Below are 18,647 nucleotides of genomic sequence, written 5' to 3' on the forward strand. Positions count from 1 at the left end.
TAGACTCTACTTTGAATAATTAACACTAAAAAAAAATTATAAAATAGTTAAGTGTAAATTCAGTTTATTTTGATTAGAAATTTTTGGTAGATAAAAATAATCTAATTTATTATCATGAATATATAGATTTCATAATAAATTTAAAAACGTGACAATTATAAATGAAAAACCTTAAGTGAATAATTGAAATGGAACGTGGAAGTATTTCATCATAAAAAAAGAAAATGTAAAGCAAAGCAAATTGAAAACAATATGAGTGAATAATGATTCATTTATGAGACAGCAGTTTAAGTTTTGTTGCAGAAAGTGTAAAAATAAACGGCTTAAAAGTCATGATATGATAACAGATTAATAATCATTGCTTTGCATAAAGATATTTCCTTGATTATTGAAATAGAAACCAATGAACTTAGCCGTGTATGAGTATGAGGAGATTGTTTTATAGTTTGGTCGGACGAATGTTACGTCGGTCACGTATCAAGGCCCGTGACTTTGAACTCAACTCTGACTCGCTCTCTTTCTTTCAGCTGTAGTTATATTAATGGTATACTGTTGCAACGCGACGATAACGACCGACAACGACGTAACACGTGCGAGGACGTGAGTTTAAACCTCAGCGCTTCGGTTGATGCTCTTGAAATTTAATACCATACAACAATATTTCATTGACACGCGATTCATCTTTTGTTACAACGATGCCATTCCATACCTAACTATGCAATTATTACATTTATGTATAACTTATACATCAAAGAGTATTTATAAATTAGTTTACGTTTGTGTTTCAATCGTAGACAAAAGATCGAGTCAGATGTTCGTATACAGTAGAGTGATTTACAATAGCATAAAACAAAAAAATCCTCGAGGCAGAGAAAAAAATTAGGTAGTCGAGGGTAAAAAATTTTTATCTACGAGTTGTCTCGCTGGATTTATTTTTCAAGGTATAAAAGACTTTAAATTGAAGATGTTGGCCAGCAAGCATTACACCTGCGGCCAATGACCCTTGATCAAGCTATCGAATACCTCGCAGCCACAGTTGGGACCGGCGACAATGACCGACTGCGGAGGAATTTATTTGACTACTTAAAATAATTCAACAGTTAAATATTTTTTACCTACGTTGTTTAACATTCAAACATGCACTCACACGTGTTTAAATAAATTTTATTGATAAATAATTTTTAAATTATCAAACAAACTATAGATGATTATTAAAATTATGTTCGTAATTAAATTATAAAGTTTTATTATTTTTAATTATTTATAACCAGACACTAAAAAGACCGCGAGATGAAGATACGTGATTTGAACGAGCGGTTAAGCGATAAACTCTGGTCTCATTCAATTAAAGTTAAGTCTAATATCTTGTGGGATTGCAGTATATATAGGTATTAGTACATGGAAAAAAATTTTGAATAAAAACGTAAATGAAAATCGATTAGTCTATTGTAAGATAATGAATAAGATGACGTGGAGAAAAGGAAGTTAGGAGATGAGATGAGAAAGGTTTCTTTGAGTAAATCATCGAATATAAGAAACAGCTGGTATAGGTTGGTCGAGTCTCGAGTTCAATGACTGAGAATCAAGAGAACCCTGCCTGAGGTGATATGTCCCCTCTCTTCTGTTTCTTCTTCGTACTTTGCCACAACTGCTTTTCATCCAACATCCAACTCATAAGATCATCCTTCTCTCCACTGTTCTTCATCACTATAATCTTTATTTTTTTAATACCTAGGAATTCGTGTGGCTCATTATTTGTTCTCACCGCATAGTACCAGAATTTATAAAAATAATTGAAAATTTACATGAAATTTAATTCATTACTTTTTTATTTTTTCGGGTGTGAACATTTTTTTTGTTAATTAAATAATTATGTAATTAAACAAAAGAATTAACGGATCATCCAGTCATTATTTTTATCTAATTGACACAATTATAGCGTACGTAATGGCAACCAGTCACGTTTTATTATCATGTTGCACATAACAAAACCGTTAATGCACGCTTTCCAAAAGGTTATTACCATGTATTTGTCTACATTATGTTTAATTTATATTACTATTATCCATATTTAAAAATTGTTTAATAGTTTTCTTTACTAGTTCTAAAAAGTCATATCGCTAACTATTCGTCTTTTTGGCATTGCAGATTTGAAAACGCGTATAAAAAAATTTTTATTTTCCTTCAATCATCTTAGGAATGTAAAAATTTACTCTAACAATAAAAAATAAAATTTTGTTAGTTGTACACCCTCTTGGCCTTAAGAAAAAAAAATTAGGAAAACAGTTGACCCTGAAGGCCATCCTTGCAACTTCCCGCTAATTCCATACCTGGGCGCTTAAAATTGCATTTTCGACGTTTTTGAGCTCTTCGAGCTCAAAAATACAATTTATATGTTGTTCTGAGCTCTCCGAGCTCAAAAGTTTGATAGAAGGTTGATAAAACACTATTTTTTTAGTTTTCAAACCGCAATAACTTTTGAATGAATGAACTAATTTTCACGCGGCTGGCGGCATTCGACGCAGTTTTTTAAGTCTTATGAAAAATCTTTAAGTTTGAATTGATCAAACTAGAAATTTCGAAGTAATTCCGAAAAAACACTATTTTGGGTTTTATTTCCTGCACGATATCTCTCGAACGAATCAACCGATTTTGACCGGATTAGCGGCGATCGACGTGGTTTTTTAAGGTCAAAAGCTGATTAGTTTTTGGAGTTGATCGATAAAGCCGTTCGAAGGTTATTCCAAAAAAACCACATTTAAAAAAAATTTTTTTTGTAGTTTTTTTAAGATTTATCAAAATCTACAGGTCCGAATCGGTCTAAAGTGTATCCAAAATCTAAGTTTGGACAAGCCCTTTCGAATGGCGCCGACCGCAATCGAATCGGTCAAGCCATTCAAAAGTTATGAGAGGTTTACATACTTACACACACACACACACACACACACACACACACACACACACACACACACACACACACACACACACACAACTGGTCGCAGAAGTCGAGAAAGATCCATGGGGCAGACCGTATAAGGTGGTTATGACCCACTTGAAATGCCAATCAATGCCATCACCTACGTGTCCACAACTCCTAGAAAAGATTGTTACTACGTTGTTTCCCCAACAGCTGGTATTCACCTACAAGTTGGAGCAGCTCAATTCTGAAGACATCCCAACTATCACGTTGGACGAGTTGATAGAGGCAGGAAATCGAGTAGGGAATAATAAGGCGCCGGGATTGGACGGAATTCCTAATATTGCCCTGAAATCAATCCTTAGGGCAGCACCGACATTATTCCTGGACGTTTACGATACATGCCTGAAGGAAGGGACTTTTCCCCAGAAGTGGAAACAGCAACGGCTAGTGTTACTTCCGAAGGGGAAAAAGCCGCCGGAAGAACCGTCATCCTACCGACCACTCTGCATGTTAGACACGGCCGGCAAGATATTCGAGCGCATAATTCATCAGAGAATAGAGGCTTTAGTCGATCCACTCCTAGCAGAGAACCAGTTTGGTTTCCGAAAAGGACGGTCAACTCTGGATGCTATCAAATTGGTTGTTGATATAGCCAAGGATGCAATCGCCGGAACGAGATGGAAGGGTGGAAAGAAGAAATACTGCTTGGTGGCTGCTTTGGACATCAAGAATGCCTTCAACTCCGTTAACTGGGACTGCGTTATGCGGGCTCTAGAAGAAAAAAACATACCAGGATACCTTCGCAGAATAGTAGCGAGCTACTTCACGAACAGGCTCCTGAAATATGACATGACGAATCGTACGGAAGTGTACGAAATCTCCGGAGGAGTGCCACAGGGATCAGTCTTAGGTCCTCTGCTATGGAACATCATGTATGATGGCCTCCTGAGAATAGGATTGCCTACGGGAGTCAAACTTGTAGCATATGCAGATGACGTAGCTGTCGTGATTGTCGCAAAGCACCTCGAAGAGATAGAAATGGCATTTGATATTACATTCAGACGAGTCAATTTGTGGATGGACATGATGAACTTGCAACTAGCCAAGCATAAAACCGAGGCAGTGCTCATCACCAGCAGAAAAACGGTAGAAACCATCAAGTTGAGAGTCGGAGAACAAGAAATCACATCACAACCATTTATCCGTTATCTGGGAGTGATGCTGGATGCACAACTCAACTTCAAACAGCAGGTGGAACATGTCAGTGCCAAAGCGTCAGTAGTGAGGGCTAGTCTCGCACGGCTGATGCCTAACATCGGAGGCCCAATGCAGAGCAGGAGGCTACTATTGTCTAGTAACACGTTTGCAACAGAAGTCCTTAAAGACTTGCGTTCCACCGAAAGAAGAGCAAATAGCAGAAGATAGAAGGAAGGTAGTTAACACCTTAGCCACCAGAAGGAAGAGCAGTAGCTAGATCCTCCCTTCACGAAGTAATGCCTGACGGTGGTTTCCATGAGGGATTAGAGGAAAGAAGGAAAAGGGGTTTAGGGTTTAGTGGGTAGGGGCGTTAGTGTCGAGTTTTAGTATGACGCTGCGTCGAGTCGCCACATATCCAGGCCAAACAACTATGCCTAGAATCCGTAAAAAGGATTCCCCCCCTAAGGGAAAAAAAAAAAAAAAAAAAAAAAACACACACACACACACATACAGACATAGTGACACCCTCGCAGGGATAGTCAGGGAAGCTTCCTGTGACCTTCAAACGTCGAGATCTGATGAAAACTCTATTTTTGTAAAACAGGGTAAAACCAATAATTTCCCGATTTTTGAAAATCTGAGATTTTTTTAGCGGGAAGTTAAAAATTGTTAAAATCATAAGTACGCACATGACAAACATTTTTTGTTCGAAAAATTATTTATTTCAGTAAAATTTCTATCAAATCTCGATGATTTAATGTCTCAAGAACCTAGTTTAGAAAATTTTGAATTTTTACAACTAGAAGTCTTAAACTTTTAATTTATAAAGCAGGAAGTTAAAATATTTTATTTTTATTTTTTTAGTAAATTTTTACATTTCCATTCCTGAATTTATTGGAGAAAAAAAATTTTCTATACTTCCTTTTGGTTCTGCAGAACATATAATTACACAGAAAAAAACATTTACTTGAATCAAGTAAATAATTTTGAAGAACTTAATCTTCTTGATTTGAATAGAAAAATTCTTAAACTAATAAATTGTTCTTTGTTTAAGTAAATTTCACCTGATTCAAAAATTTTTCATCTTGATCCAAGACAATGAAACTTTTCAAAATTATTTTCTTGGTTCAAGAATTTTTCTCCTAATTCGTCTATTTTTTTGCTGTGTAGCAACACGCCCTTTTAGCATTAGTAAAACGAATTATTTATAGTTATTGAATACAGATACCATTTTTTATATACTATACTCTAGTATACGGAAAAATTAATACCCTATTGGTTACACGACTCATCTATGTAGGAAATATTAGAATATTAGTACACATTAAATTCGTCCTGAGCAAAACAGCACGTAACAATCCGATTTTTCATCGACAATGACTCATGTGCGTACTCGGAGTAATCCTGATTGATATATTGAATACTTCAATCAGTTATCTAAGATTCGAAGACAAAATATTTAGGGTTAAATAAAAAATGAATGAATTTTCATTAAAGGTGTTTTTAAGGAGGTATTGCCCAAAATCACTTTTCTTACAATATTGTTCAATTTTTGAATACGCGTACTTTTAAGTGTCCTCTATACGAATAAATTTTTTTTAATAGTTCTTGCGGTGCTAATTTTTGAAATATTAGCAATTAAAAATCGTACATTTAAAATGATTTCCTATCCTGACCGTAGTTAGAGTGAACATTTTATTGAACAACAACCATACTTTTCTTAGGATTTTTTTGAAAAACTGAGAATATTTAATTGAAGTTATAATAAGTATTTTTTATCAAAAATAACACAAACGAGCGGTATTCATTTTTTTATAAGAAATGTTTGAAGTTAGTGACTTTCGATATTTTACATGAGTGGAAGTAAGTGATTACAAATTATGTAATTTTGATTACAAATTATAAACTTCTTTTAAGTATTTTACAAGAGTTTTCATATATGTATAGATTTTTTAGACTTGGAATGAATAATTGTTAAAATATCGTCGGTAAGCATATAAAAAATATATTTTATTTTTTTTTGTTTGTTAAAGAAGTGTAATTGAAAACTATTTATTTTTATTAAACCATACGAGTAAGTAAAAAATATTTAATTGTAAAACACTTCACAGTACACAGTAAAAAATTTTTCGTCATTGTGTAGAGTGTTAAAATTTGTGTGTTGAATATTTACACTCTAGTATGCAGAATTTAACATTCTCATGTGTTGATTTAATGATTTAACACACTAGAATGTTAAATTCTACACACTAGAGTGTAAATATTCAACACACAAATTTTAACACTCTACACAATGACGAAAAATTTTTACTGTGTAAGACACACTGCACTCATGCAATAAGTACAAAGTTTTTTTCAAAAATTGATGAGCCAAATAATATAAAAAAGATAATACGTGTACGAAAAAATAAAGGAATGAGAAGGAGAGTAAATATTCTTAATATACAATCGAGGATTTATGTATCGTAAAGATGAGAATGTTGAAATCCGAAACTAACGTAATACGAAGGTAAAGAGAGGACAGAGCAAAAGAAAGGAAGGGACAAAAAGACAGAAAGATCTGTATTGTATACGGTACGCGGTTCTTTTGACTCTCAAACTAAACCTTTAACTTTTAAGAAGAAGCCACGGGTTCTTAACGGTATAAAACTTTCGCCCCGTAATTTTTTTTTTCTCAAACTCGCACTTCCTGGCATTAATTCATGCCTTTGACTTGGCTTTATAACCACCCATAAACCATACATGTATCTGTACACTATGAAATCAAGTATATATTTATTATCAAAAATTCAAATCAATATTTTATCAGAAATATAAATTAATAAAAATAACTTACTAAGATGAAAATAAAAATATTTAAAGTATTTAAGGTTACGCATAGGTTCACTGCCATGTCTTTGGTATCTCACGCTACATCTTCTATTTGGCGTTAAACTAAAATACATTTATAGAATATAGAAAGATTTAATACGAGAGAGTGAGAGGACTTGATATCAGTCGAGTCGAAACCCTGACGTATGCTATAAATCGTAGACCGTACACTAGATAATCTCGAATCTCAATACAAGTAAAGACGTGAGTCCGTCATCGGTATTAACCAAGCTAAGATACTATAAGTCTGTATAACTAATATAAGACCACAAAGTAGAGTAAATGTCTTATCAGTCTTGGTATTATAGATAAAACCTAAGTCTGTCGGCAGTCCCTGGGGTTTGCGAACGAGTTCTTCAGGAAGCAACTCGCCAACAGAAGAGTGGGCGGTGTAAATAATCAGCTTATACAGTAAATATCATATCATTTTTTTTAATTGTATACTGATTGAAAAACTAGCTTGATTTAAGAGTTTCATTTTGACTTTGAATTAAGCTATAGTATATTACAACCCAAGGCCAGAAAGTTGGATTTCCTGGCGTATGGGATATGATGGCCGAGGCGTAGCCGAGGCCATCATATCCCATACGTCAGGGTATCCAACATTCTGGTCATGGGTTGTATACTATTTTTCTTGCTCTCCAGCCGAAAGTACGTAACCCCGTGGAAGGGGTTTTACAAAACCGAGGCGAAGCCGAGGTTTTGCCGGGCGCGAGGGGGGCGCCGCCCGACTTTTGACTTTTGCAAAGCCGAGGCTTTGCTGGTCGGGGCGGGTATAAAAAAAAAAAAAAATAAAAGTTAATAAATTGAAAAAAATGTTATTTTAAACTTTACTAACAAATGCTCTGATTAAGAGTGATATCATGCACAGAATTTGTCACAAATATTTAAACTCATTCTAATTACAGAATTTATTTTTTTAAGTTGATTCAAAAATTAGTTTTTAATTAGTAATCGACGGCTAAGAAAGATTGAAATTAAATTATTACAAGTTTGTAGAGTACATGGATCGTTTTATAAACATTGCTTTACTAACTATCAAAATATAAAAAAAAAAGCAAATAAAATTCACAAAACTATTATGTTTTATTTTTTAAACTTTTTATATAAATTATTTGTGCAGTATTATTATTAAATAGTTCATTAACAATGATCTAATTAAAAATTATTTTTATTTTTTTGACATTTTTTGGTTAGTTTATGCGCTGACATGTTACGTACAGACGATGTTGTGACTGTTATATATACAGTTGAAACTCGCTGTATAGGCCGGTCGCGCCACGAAAATACGAAAGAAAGCGAGGTTCTGTGCTGCCGAGCCAGAAAATATGCGTAGCACGCATGCGTTAGAGCAGGCCATAAAAGTTGCTCTTCCTGGAGTAAATTGCTGCCAGGAAGAGCGTACTTTCGGCTAGGAGAGCAAGAAAAAAAATTATTGAATCAAGTAAAATTTATTTAAGGTAATATCGCAGATACCACAAGGGTCAAATATCAAATACAAAGCCGATTTTGATTCACGTAGTAGATCTATCTATATTTGTAACGTTGGATAGGAAAAAAAATGACAGAGATAATTTTTTATTAATTCTGAATCTGTACTTTTAATTATGCAAAGTATTCAATATGATATTTCTTTTCATTAATTTAATTTTTATTAAAATTATAACGGTACTTTTTGTAAAATAAAATAAAATCTGTTATTTCTCATAAGGATCTATGCTAAAAGAAATCATTTTTTATAGATTAATATCTTATTTTTGATTCTATGTTTTTTTAAAATGTGTTTTTTTTTTAATAACTTTTAAATGGCTTTACCGATCGATTTCAAAAAATAATCAGCTTTTAACATCAAAAAACCACGTCGATCGCCGCCAAGCCGGTCAAAATCGGTTGATTCGTTCGCGAGTTATCGTTGACGAAAAAATTCGGAAAAATTGAATTTTTCAAATTACTCAAAAAATTTTGGTTCGATCAGTCTGTGTTTGAAAGTAAATCACAGGATTTAAAAAACTGCGTCGAATACCACCAATCGCGTAAAAATTATTTTATTCATTCAAAGTTTCATAGTTAACTCTATACTGCTTCATTATAATGATTGTAAGACTAGTTTTGAGAAAACTGAGGTTAATACTAGAAACAGACTGATCCCTCTGCCTAAACGAAACAAAACTATATCAAGTAAAAGCTCTAATTATATTGCTATCAAGTATTACAACAAACTACCATATGAACTTAAAAAACTAGATTGCAGCAAAAAGTCAATTAAAAGTAAATTAACAAAATGGATAATACAAGTTAATATATAATATAAAAGTTTATGATCGTCGAATAAGTATCACTATGTTATTTAACTATACGTTTTTCTTGGATTTATGTATACTGTTCCAGTCCTATGTACAGATGTAAAACATCTCTATAGGACAGATATTAATGCGTACTCACTTTTTTTTGTACTATGTATTTTATGTATCTGTTTTTACTGGTAATAAATATTATTATTATTATTATTATTATTATTATTATTATTATTATTATTATTCAAAAGTAATAGTAGTTTGAAAATTTAAAGAGTAGTATTTTATTAAACCTCTATCAGACTTTTGAGCTCAAAGAGCTCAAAAGCGTAGAACAGCTAACTTTTTGAGCTTGGAGGGCTCAAAAACACATAAATTATATTTCTGAGCTCGAAGAGCTCAAAAAGATCATAAGTGCAATTTTAAGCACTTAGGTATGGAATTAGCGGGAAGATGCATGGATGGCCTTTAGGGTCAACCGTTTTCCTAATTTTTTTTTCCGTATTATGATGAAATTTAGAAAATTTTTATTTTTTCACCTTTCAATAATTTTTTCCGATTTTTTGTATGCACAAATTGACATTTATAAAAAATCGGTTTTTTAATTATTCTATTTATGATCAGCTAAGAAAAAAGTATGTGTTTGTTCAAAAAAAAATTTAACTACTTGAAGTTCTTCAAATTGATACCCCTAATTTAAAATTTTTTTCTCTATAATGTCAATTTAGTTTTTCTATCAGTTTATCCGTTATTAAAAATATTTTACTTTTTTACTTAGTAATAATAACAATAAAATACACAACATAGAACATTAATTAGTTCGGAAAAATCTACGTTATTCCTATATTATCAAATTTAGGAACACACAACGCGCAATTCAAATTTTTAATTCATTGGATAAAACACACCATGCATGCGTGCATGCCTGCAGCGGCGTGAGATTAGTGTACCAGTCATGTATGTATTGGTATATTTTTAAAAACTATATATATCTATACATATTTACGGGCATGGTTCATTGACCCCTGCTTTTGTTCATGTCCGAACCGGGAAGAGGCCCGAAACTTGTACGGGGCCAATGAAACCAGCATGTCGACAATACAACTACGACTATACTCCGAACTTTTAGTCCCTTCCCTTTTCGTTTATTCTTTCTCATTCTTTCACTTAGTATTATGCAGCAACCTCAACTCTTATTCACTCTTGTTGGCTTACCGAGGTTCATCGAAACTCACTCGGTTGGGTAATCGATCGTAATGCGCCAAGGTCTTTGCCACCTGCCGTCAAAAGTCCCTATGAACTTATTGCATTTTCTTAAGACACCTCTTTTTTTAACTCTACTTAACGCAATACATGTGTTTGTAATTCAAGTACCTTAATTGTCATTCTACTTTTTTTTTTTTGTATTTTATTTAATACATTTATTACACTACATTTGTATACTTTCTTCAGATTACTCATGATTAAATTAAATAATGAATACATTATTTTAAGCTTTTCTTTAATGATGAGTAATCTAAAGATCATTGACCTTACATGGAGATTTCTTTTTCTTTTTTTCAAGATACCAATAAAAAAAAATTAAATATCATCAAATAAATTAAATATCATCATATAAAATGTTTGAAATAAATTATAAAAAAAATCTTATCGATAAATTTTGATTCAAATTTATTAATTAATAATTTTTAATGTGGAAATTTAATTAATATTACTCCTTCTTTTCGAGTTAATGACCTTAAAGAGTCTTGAAATATTATGCAATAACCAAGTAGTGCTTACAGAAAACTTTTTATAATGCACACACTGGTAAAAAAGTTAACTTTATTGAAAAGAAAAAAATTTGAATCAAGAAATTTTTTCTTTAAATTTCACTGTCTTGAGTTAAGCAAGAAAATTTTTGAACCAAGTAAAATTTCTTCGATAAAAATCTTTTCTGCTCGATGCAAGGCTACTAAATTCTTCGAAACAATTTTTTTGATTCAAGATTTTTTTTCGTCAATCGATTTTATTTTCCTTCAGTGTAGAATTAAGTAAAACTATTAATGCATAGTGTTCTTTAGGGATATTTTTTTCTAATATCATAAGTAGATTTAAATGTAAATAAAATTTCAGCGCAATGAAAATAGTATTGACATGTTCCTTCAATTCAGGAAACTAAAGATCAAATCGTTAATCAATTTAACTATGTATAGAAACTGAAATATATATAGTTAGTTTTTAAGTTAATTTGCGGTCAATAGATACAAGATTATTATTATTATTATTATTATTATTATTATTATTATTATTTTTATATATGTACATCATATAATAAATCTCATTATAATACAAGAGTGAAAAGAGGACATGCTGGGGTCCAAAAAAGCGTTGAATAAACAAGGACAGTATAAAAACACAGGACGGTGGCGCACTCGCGGAACGCGACAGCTACCATCTACCCAGCCTTGTAAAAACCAAGAACGGTATACAAGTAAAAATCGAAATAAAAAATAATAAATCTCATTATAATTAATGGTATTATTTTTAATTATTATATAATAGACTCGTAAACAAAGAGCATAGCTGTAATATTATCAATAAATATTAATAATTGGCTAATACGAATTTCAAGAGTTCATAATGGCTTAATACACGCAAGAAAACTTAATACTAACGGAAGATCCTCGATCCGTTTGTTTATGACGCTCGACTGCCTCGTGAGAACGGTAAAAAAAACGTATAGATATTAAAAAAAGTATTATTTTACACGACTCTATTATAATCTAATCTATTATTTTCTACTAATTATTAGCATATTGGTAATTAATATACACCTATAACAATATTGGACGATAAATCAGTAAAAAAAAATGTACCTCTTATAGTGCTGGGCATCTTGTACTAAATGTCATATCCTGATATCCAAAATGAAAACACGTTAATATTTCGTGATTCAAGTAAAATTCAAACACATCACTGTTAATGCCAACAATTTTAATCACTCACACGTACTTTGGAGCTTATTAAATCAAGTAATTCAAAAATTTTTAATTAAAAAAAATAACAATTGACAATTAGTATTATAATTTTCACTTAAAAGTTTCTTAGTAAGAGATCCCAGTAATAGGGAATTAGGTAGCAAATGTCAAAGGCACTTCCATTACATTTTAAGATACACTTTACTTTGTATTTGTTTATTATTATTTTATATTTAGTGTTATTTGTTATTATTAGAGAAATGCTCGTTCGGTTCGTGATACATAAAGATTTACCATGAATCGATCGAGTATTTCTCGGTTGTCGTGTGTCAGGTGTAGGTCGACGACATTCGTATAAAATCAACGTTAAATATACCACGTCTAATCTTCACATATGACATTCAATTAATGAAAAATAATTTCTTATTAATTTTTTTTTTTGATTAATTTAATAGTTATGTCATAAGTTATTAAAAATTGTTTAATTTCTAGTCCGACTAACGACGATATATATAAATAATAGTAACACTTTAATTGTCAATAAAATATCCAATCCACACTGTAATTTGTAGTAAACATTTACACTTTGAGAACACTGTTTGTTTAAAAACTATTATAAATACTGTTTTTATGAATTAACTTTATGAAAATGATGACAGTAATTAATGATATAAGAAACGTGAAATCAAATAAAAATCAAAATATAAACAATACATTTTTATATGATAAAATTTGATCACATCAAATCGAGAAATCCGTGCGAGGTTTGGAGGTCTGGTGGTGGTGGTCGGTGAGTGACTCTACCGGCAACGGGGTACAGAGAAATCCACAGGTGCTCTGAGACCGCGGTGGCCCTTACTCTCTCCCTTCCTTTTTCCACCACTTTATCCTCATCGTTCTCTGTGTTTGGCTCTTTCTCCTCCCACCATTATATCAACATCAACATTATGTTGGCTTTGACTTAACTTTTAACTTTACTTTAAACCACCGTCTATACATAAAGATAAAAGGTGCACATGTGTTCAATTTTTGACATTTTTTTCCCACATTAATTTGCCGTCTAATTTTTACATTTTGGATGTAACTAATATTTGTCTCACTTCCACCAACTGCTCTTCATTATTAACTTGATATGAGTTTCATTTGGTTTTTTTTTTTCATTGGATCTCAAATCTCAAGCTCAACTCATTCGAACAGTTGAAAGCCTCTAAAGTTTTTTAATTAATTTCTTTTTGTGTATGTACTTAGTTTTGTTTTTTTTTTGTTAGAAAATTTTCACAGTTTGAGATTTAAAAAATGATAATGGCATATGATGAAATTTTTATTGAGATTAACGATTAGTATAATTATGATAAATATTTTCGTGCACATTCCATGAAGATTGATGAGTGTTTTCGTGTTTATAAATTGTGCCGTCAATTTTATTCATTTTTCTTTCAGTTGTATAATTTATTTTGAAAATATATTTTTTTTTTTCTAAGCAGAATGACAGATTTGGACTCTTACCAAGTAGTCGGTAGTCTTCAGATAAATTTATACAGATTTTTGTTTCAAGTGCGTGGATGTCTTTGACCAAGTCAATGTCATTCCATATCATCCCGACCAGAAATTTAAGTTCAGCGGTGGTTCGTTTCGAATTAGGCATGCCGAATTCCAAGTTCGCGCCGAACCAGGAAGCCAAAGTTGGCCCACGTCCCGGAAGTAACGCAGTCGCGAGTTTGGGCCTAACTTGGCTTCCGACTTAGGCGGTGGTTTAGAAACCACACTTGCTGGTGACTATCCAAGCCTCATTCGGTCCGAATTTGGCTACCTAACTAGGCAGCAATTCAGAAACTAAATGCGCACGGAAGAATCCAAATTGAATTCTTTTTTTGTTTTTAGCTATTGTTATTGTAAAGCAAAAATTAAAAATTAGGAATGTTGATTTTTTTTAATTTACTTTTTAAATTTTAAATATAAATATCGACTTTAGGACAAAATTTTTTAAATATTAAGTAAATAAAAAAATTTTTTTTTGTTTATTAAGTATTATTTTTTTTATATTTTCGGTCATTTTTTTCGCTTTTTAGGGTTTTTCTTACTATGAAGAAGTTTTTTTTTTGATTGGTCGATTTTATGGGTCAAGGGGGAAGGAGATGATGGAGTTAGATACATTAGTCACACATAACACTTAAATTTACCTCACAATCACCTTAAGAATAATTATAATTAATAATTATTAATTATTAAAAATTCTACATGTCGAACGCGAGACTCGAACACTGTATCCGACGCACGAGAGCCCTATACCATACCGCGACGCTACGCCGATGATGAGCGACCTCTTGCCTCAAGATACTTATAAGCCCGACACTTCAGAAAACATTCGATTACCGTTGCAACGGTCGAGTTAGGAATTCCGATATTATACCTAAGTGAGGACTTGCCACAGACTTACCTAGTCAAGTTTCATTTTGATAGACCAAGCTTCAGAATACCTTTAGTTACTGTTCGGTAAGCTTTTGGTTACCGTTATCTCGTATCAATTTGGCAATTCATGGCGTACCGAACTTAGGCATTGCCACAGGTTTGCCTAAATGGGCCCGAGCTTGGTGAATCGAACTTTGGTAAGCCTCTTTGGTTGCCGTTATTTTATAACAGTTTGGCAATCCATAACATACCAAACTTAGGCATTTCCACAGTTTTGCCTAAAGAAGCTCGATCGTGGTATGCCAAATTTCGGTAAACCTTTAGTTACCGTTATTTCATAAAAGTTTGGCAACCCATGAAATGCCGAACTTAGGCATTGCCATAGATTTTCCGAAGTGAGCCCGAACTTGGTGAACCAAACTTCGGTAAGCCTTTGGTTACTGTTATTTCATAACAGTTTGGCAATCCATGTTATACCGAACTTAGGTATTGCCACAGGTTTGCCTAAGTAAGCCCGAGCTTGGTGAACCAAACTTCGGTGAGCCTTTGGTTACCATTATTTCGTACTAATTAGGCAATCCATGACATGCCGAACTTAGGTATTGCCAAAGGTTTGCCTAAGTGAGCCCGAGCTTGGTGAACCAAACTTCGGTAAACCTTTGGTTACCGTTAATTCGTACTAATTAGGCAATCCATGATATGCCGAACTTAGGCAATGCCAAACTATTACGAGATTACATCGAATGTGGAATTCTTTTGGCATACCAATGTTCGGCTTGCCTATTTTAAAACAAATAAGATCCGAATTGGGCTAGCCTAAGTTCGGAAAGCCAACTTCGTCCCGAACTGATTTTTCGGCATGCCTCACTAAAATTCTAGTCGGGATACCGGTGTTGAGTTTAGGTGTCAATAAACTTTGCCAAACGTTCTTGAAATCGTAATTCTCAAATTGACAAACTAAATATCTAATGGTTCGGTTTTTTTTAAAGTTATAACTTAAATTTAAATAATTTTGTTTTTTAAATTGCTTCATCTTGTTCAATTTTTGAATTTTTTTTTATTACGAAATTGACATTAAAAACAATTTTCTTTTAATTATTTCATTTTATTTTTAAAAAGCTACAAAAAAATATGAAATTATTTAGAAAAATTAATCACGATAATTTAAAAATTTTTTATGATCAAAATTTTCTAAGCTCGCAATTTTGAACAACTGAAAATTATAATTATAAACAATTGTTTCCTTTTTTTCTTATTGATCATCAGTTTCAGGAGTATTGAATAAATCCAATTATTCAACAAGTGTAAATATTAAAAGGTTGAGAAAGGTCAAAGTATGAAAAATAATTATATTAAAATAAAACACTTAGCATACCAGTTACCAGTATTTGGTGAATTTAAAGGCAGAAGTAACATAAGTTTAAAAGTGTGGTAAAAGAATATAATAACCTGCCGGCGTCTTGGTATTAAGTATCGTGTCTTAACGTGGCCATTTTGGAGATTGTTGAACTCTCTTGGCTGATGACTCGCCGCAATTTCCAACCTGACTCAAGGACTTTTTATCCGAAGAATCTATCTTCTGGATCCTGATGCCCACACGTATAATTGCATTGTGGTCATGTAGGTATTTTAATTTGAAAAGAATAAATTTAAAAAAGTTTCACGAACAATCGAAAATAAAATCAAATAACTGTTATGTTTCAACGTATGCATGTATAAATAAAAGAAGAATATATATGGTATACATATTATGAATAATTTCAAATATTAAGTATCTTTTTTCGCTTCACCAACAGTTTGATAATGGACGATAAGAATTGATTGGAATAACGGATTTTACGGAGAAAACCAACGACGATAAAGTTACATCAATACGTCAATCATAATTACCTTTAGGGTAGATATGTACTATTACAAGGCTTTGGGTTTAAGAAAAAAAAAATACTATGAAAAAATGAGAAGAGGGAGAAGTTCGGCTGTGTCCGTATTACTCACGGTCGTATGTGAATATTCTGGTGGTCATTGACCCCTCAAGTTGTTCCTATAATACCAAACCTTATACGACCGTGCTATTGAGGTATAAATTAATGCTAACGTACAATTAACTAGGGACTAATTGTGCATTTGGTGATTATTCATACGTTATTGTCAAACATTCTGCTGTCTCTGCAACTAAACATTTATTCTTACTAAATATATATATATATATATATATATATATATATATATATATATATATATATATATATATATATATATATATATATATATATATACAGGGTGTCCCAAAAGTTACGGACGCCATTGTAGCATCTGATGAAAAAAATAATTCTGAGACGAAAAGTCCTTAGCCATTTTTCAATTAACCGCATAGATAATTAATTATTAATTAAAAATAACGTCTCTTTATTTGTTAGAGAGAGAGAGCGCCAGTGTCCAGTAAAATATGTGCCAAATAAAGACACAACTGCTCTCTCTCTAACGCATAAAAGGACGTTATTTTAATTAATAATTAATTATCTATGCGTCTGATTAAAAAATGGCTAAGGACTTTTCGTCTCAGAATTATTTTGTTTATCAGATGCTACAATGGCGTCCGTTACTTCTGGGACACTCTGTATATATATATCTATATATATATATATATATATATATATATATATATAAGAATATTAACTTCATCAAAATATTTTTAATCAGTAATTATAAATGAACGATAAAAAATTGATTTTGTAATTTTTAATCAATAGAAATTTAAATCGTAAATGTAAGTAATCATCAATAATTTAATTAAATTAAATGACTTTGTCAAGTGGTTTTAATTGATTAAAGTGATAAGAGTAATTATAATAAACGTTAACTACGTTAGAAAAGTTATTAGTTAAATTAAATTAAGAAATTTTGTAGCGATCGATTTTGGGAGTGCTGAATGTTATGACGTGGCATTTGACGATTGGTAGGATAAATACGGAATTAAAATAACGTATACGTATAGACATATTATATAGTTGACACTCTCTTCTTCTCTCGTCCTTTTCACTCTTTACATTTCCGTTTGTATTGTTATCGCTTTTCACTATTCATTGCCTACATTTCCTTCTTCTTCCGGGTTCATTTTTTGAGATCTATTATTGCACGCCTCATAGCGCGAAGCCTGTGAGGTTGTGCTTTATACTCGACTCGTCAAGATCAAGCAATTTTGTGATCTTTAAATGCCTCTATCACAACCATATTACACATTCAATAATATAGGTAGATGTACACTGAAAAACACTTAAATTAAACCATCTTTTACTTTCTAAAATCATTTCATGTTGCTATTTTGAAAAAAAAAAACGTTTTGAAAAAAATTTTACGTGGACGTCCGGATGTCACCCCATTATGGATGTACCAACGATTACTCCCGAACAAATTGATATTTCAAGACCGGGCCTTTTTTATTAGTTTAAGAATTCGATGAACTGGGTCCGTATTTCGTATCAGTGGCCTAGCTTATGTATTTTTTTTTAAATTGAATTTTTATTAAAATTCACGGATACAACCGTACAAAGCCAAACGAACTTTTCTTATTTGTCACGTGAAAGCTATGGCGCCACTTGATCGAGCTAGATTTTTTTAGGCTGCGTGCGCATATGACAAGAAAAAAGGGTGGCGATATTTAAAAAAAAAATAAAAAATACTCTAAGAAATTACTTAATTATAATTTTTTTTTTTAATCAATTACACAATTAATTTTTTTCCTAAAAAATGATTGAGCGTTATGAGGCGTGCACTTTTGGATTTTCCAAACTTTTTTTTTTTATTCTGGAATCTGTTGTTTGACTTTTTTTTTCGCAAAAAATGGAATTTGTAACTAACTTTTTTGACTCATCAATATTAACAATACTATTCTTATTGATATTTTTTAAGTTATCATGCTCAATGTCGATCGTAAATAAATGAAAAAAATATTAAGCTAAAAAAAAAGTTTCAGCAGAATATTGGGAGGACTTTAGC

General features: G+C 31.9%; 1 protein-coding gene across 1 annotated transcript in view; it reads right to left on the reverse strand.

Annotated features, from left to right (window-relative positions):
- The window catches only part of LOC123263345 (probable nuclear hormone receptor HR3), a 144,833-nt gene extending 131,792 nt beyond the window's left edge, over nucleotides 1-13,041 (reverse strand). The window contains exon 1 of the mRNA XM_044726020.1: nucleotides 12,141-13,041. Coding sequence (XP_044581955.1) covers nucleotides 12,141-12,159 — 19 coding nt within the window. The 5' untranslated portion in view covers nucleotides 12,160-13,041. The remainder of the gene's footprint in view (nucleotides 1-12,140) is intronic.
- Between the last annotated feature and the right edge of the window lie 5,606 nt (nucleotides 13,042-18,647).

This window comes from Cotesia glomerata, linkage group LG4, assembly GCF_020080835.1.
Source record: "Cotesia glomerata isolate CgM1 linkage group LG4, MPM_Cglom_v2.3, whole genome shotgun sequence".
Classification (NCBI taxonomy): Eukaryota; Metazoa; Arthropoda; class Insecta; order Hymenoptera; family Braconidae; genus Cotesia; species Cotesia glomerata.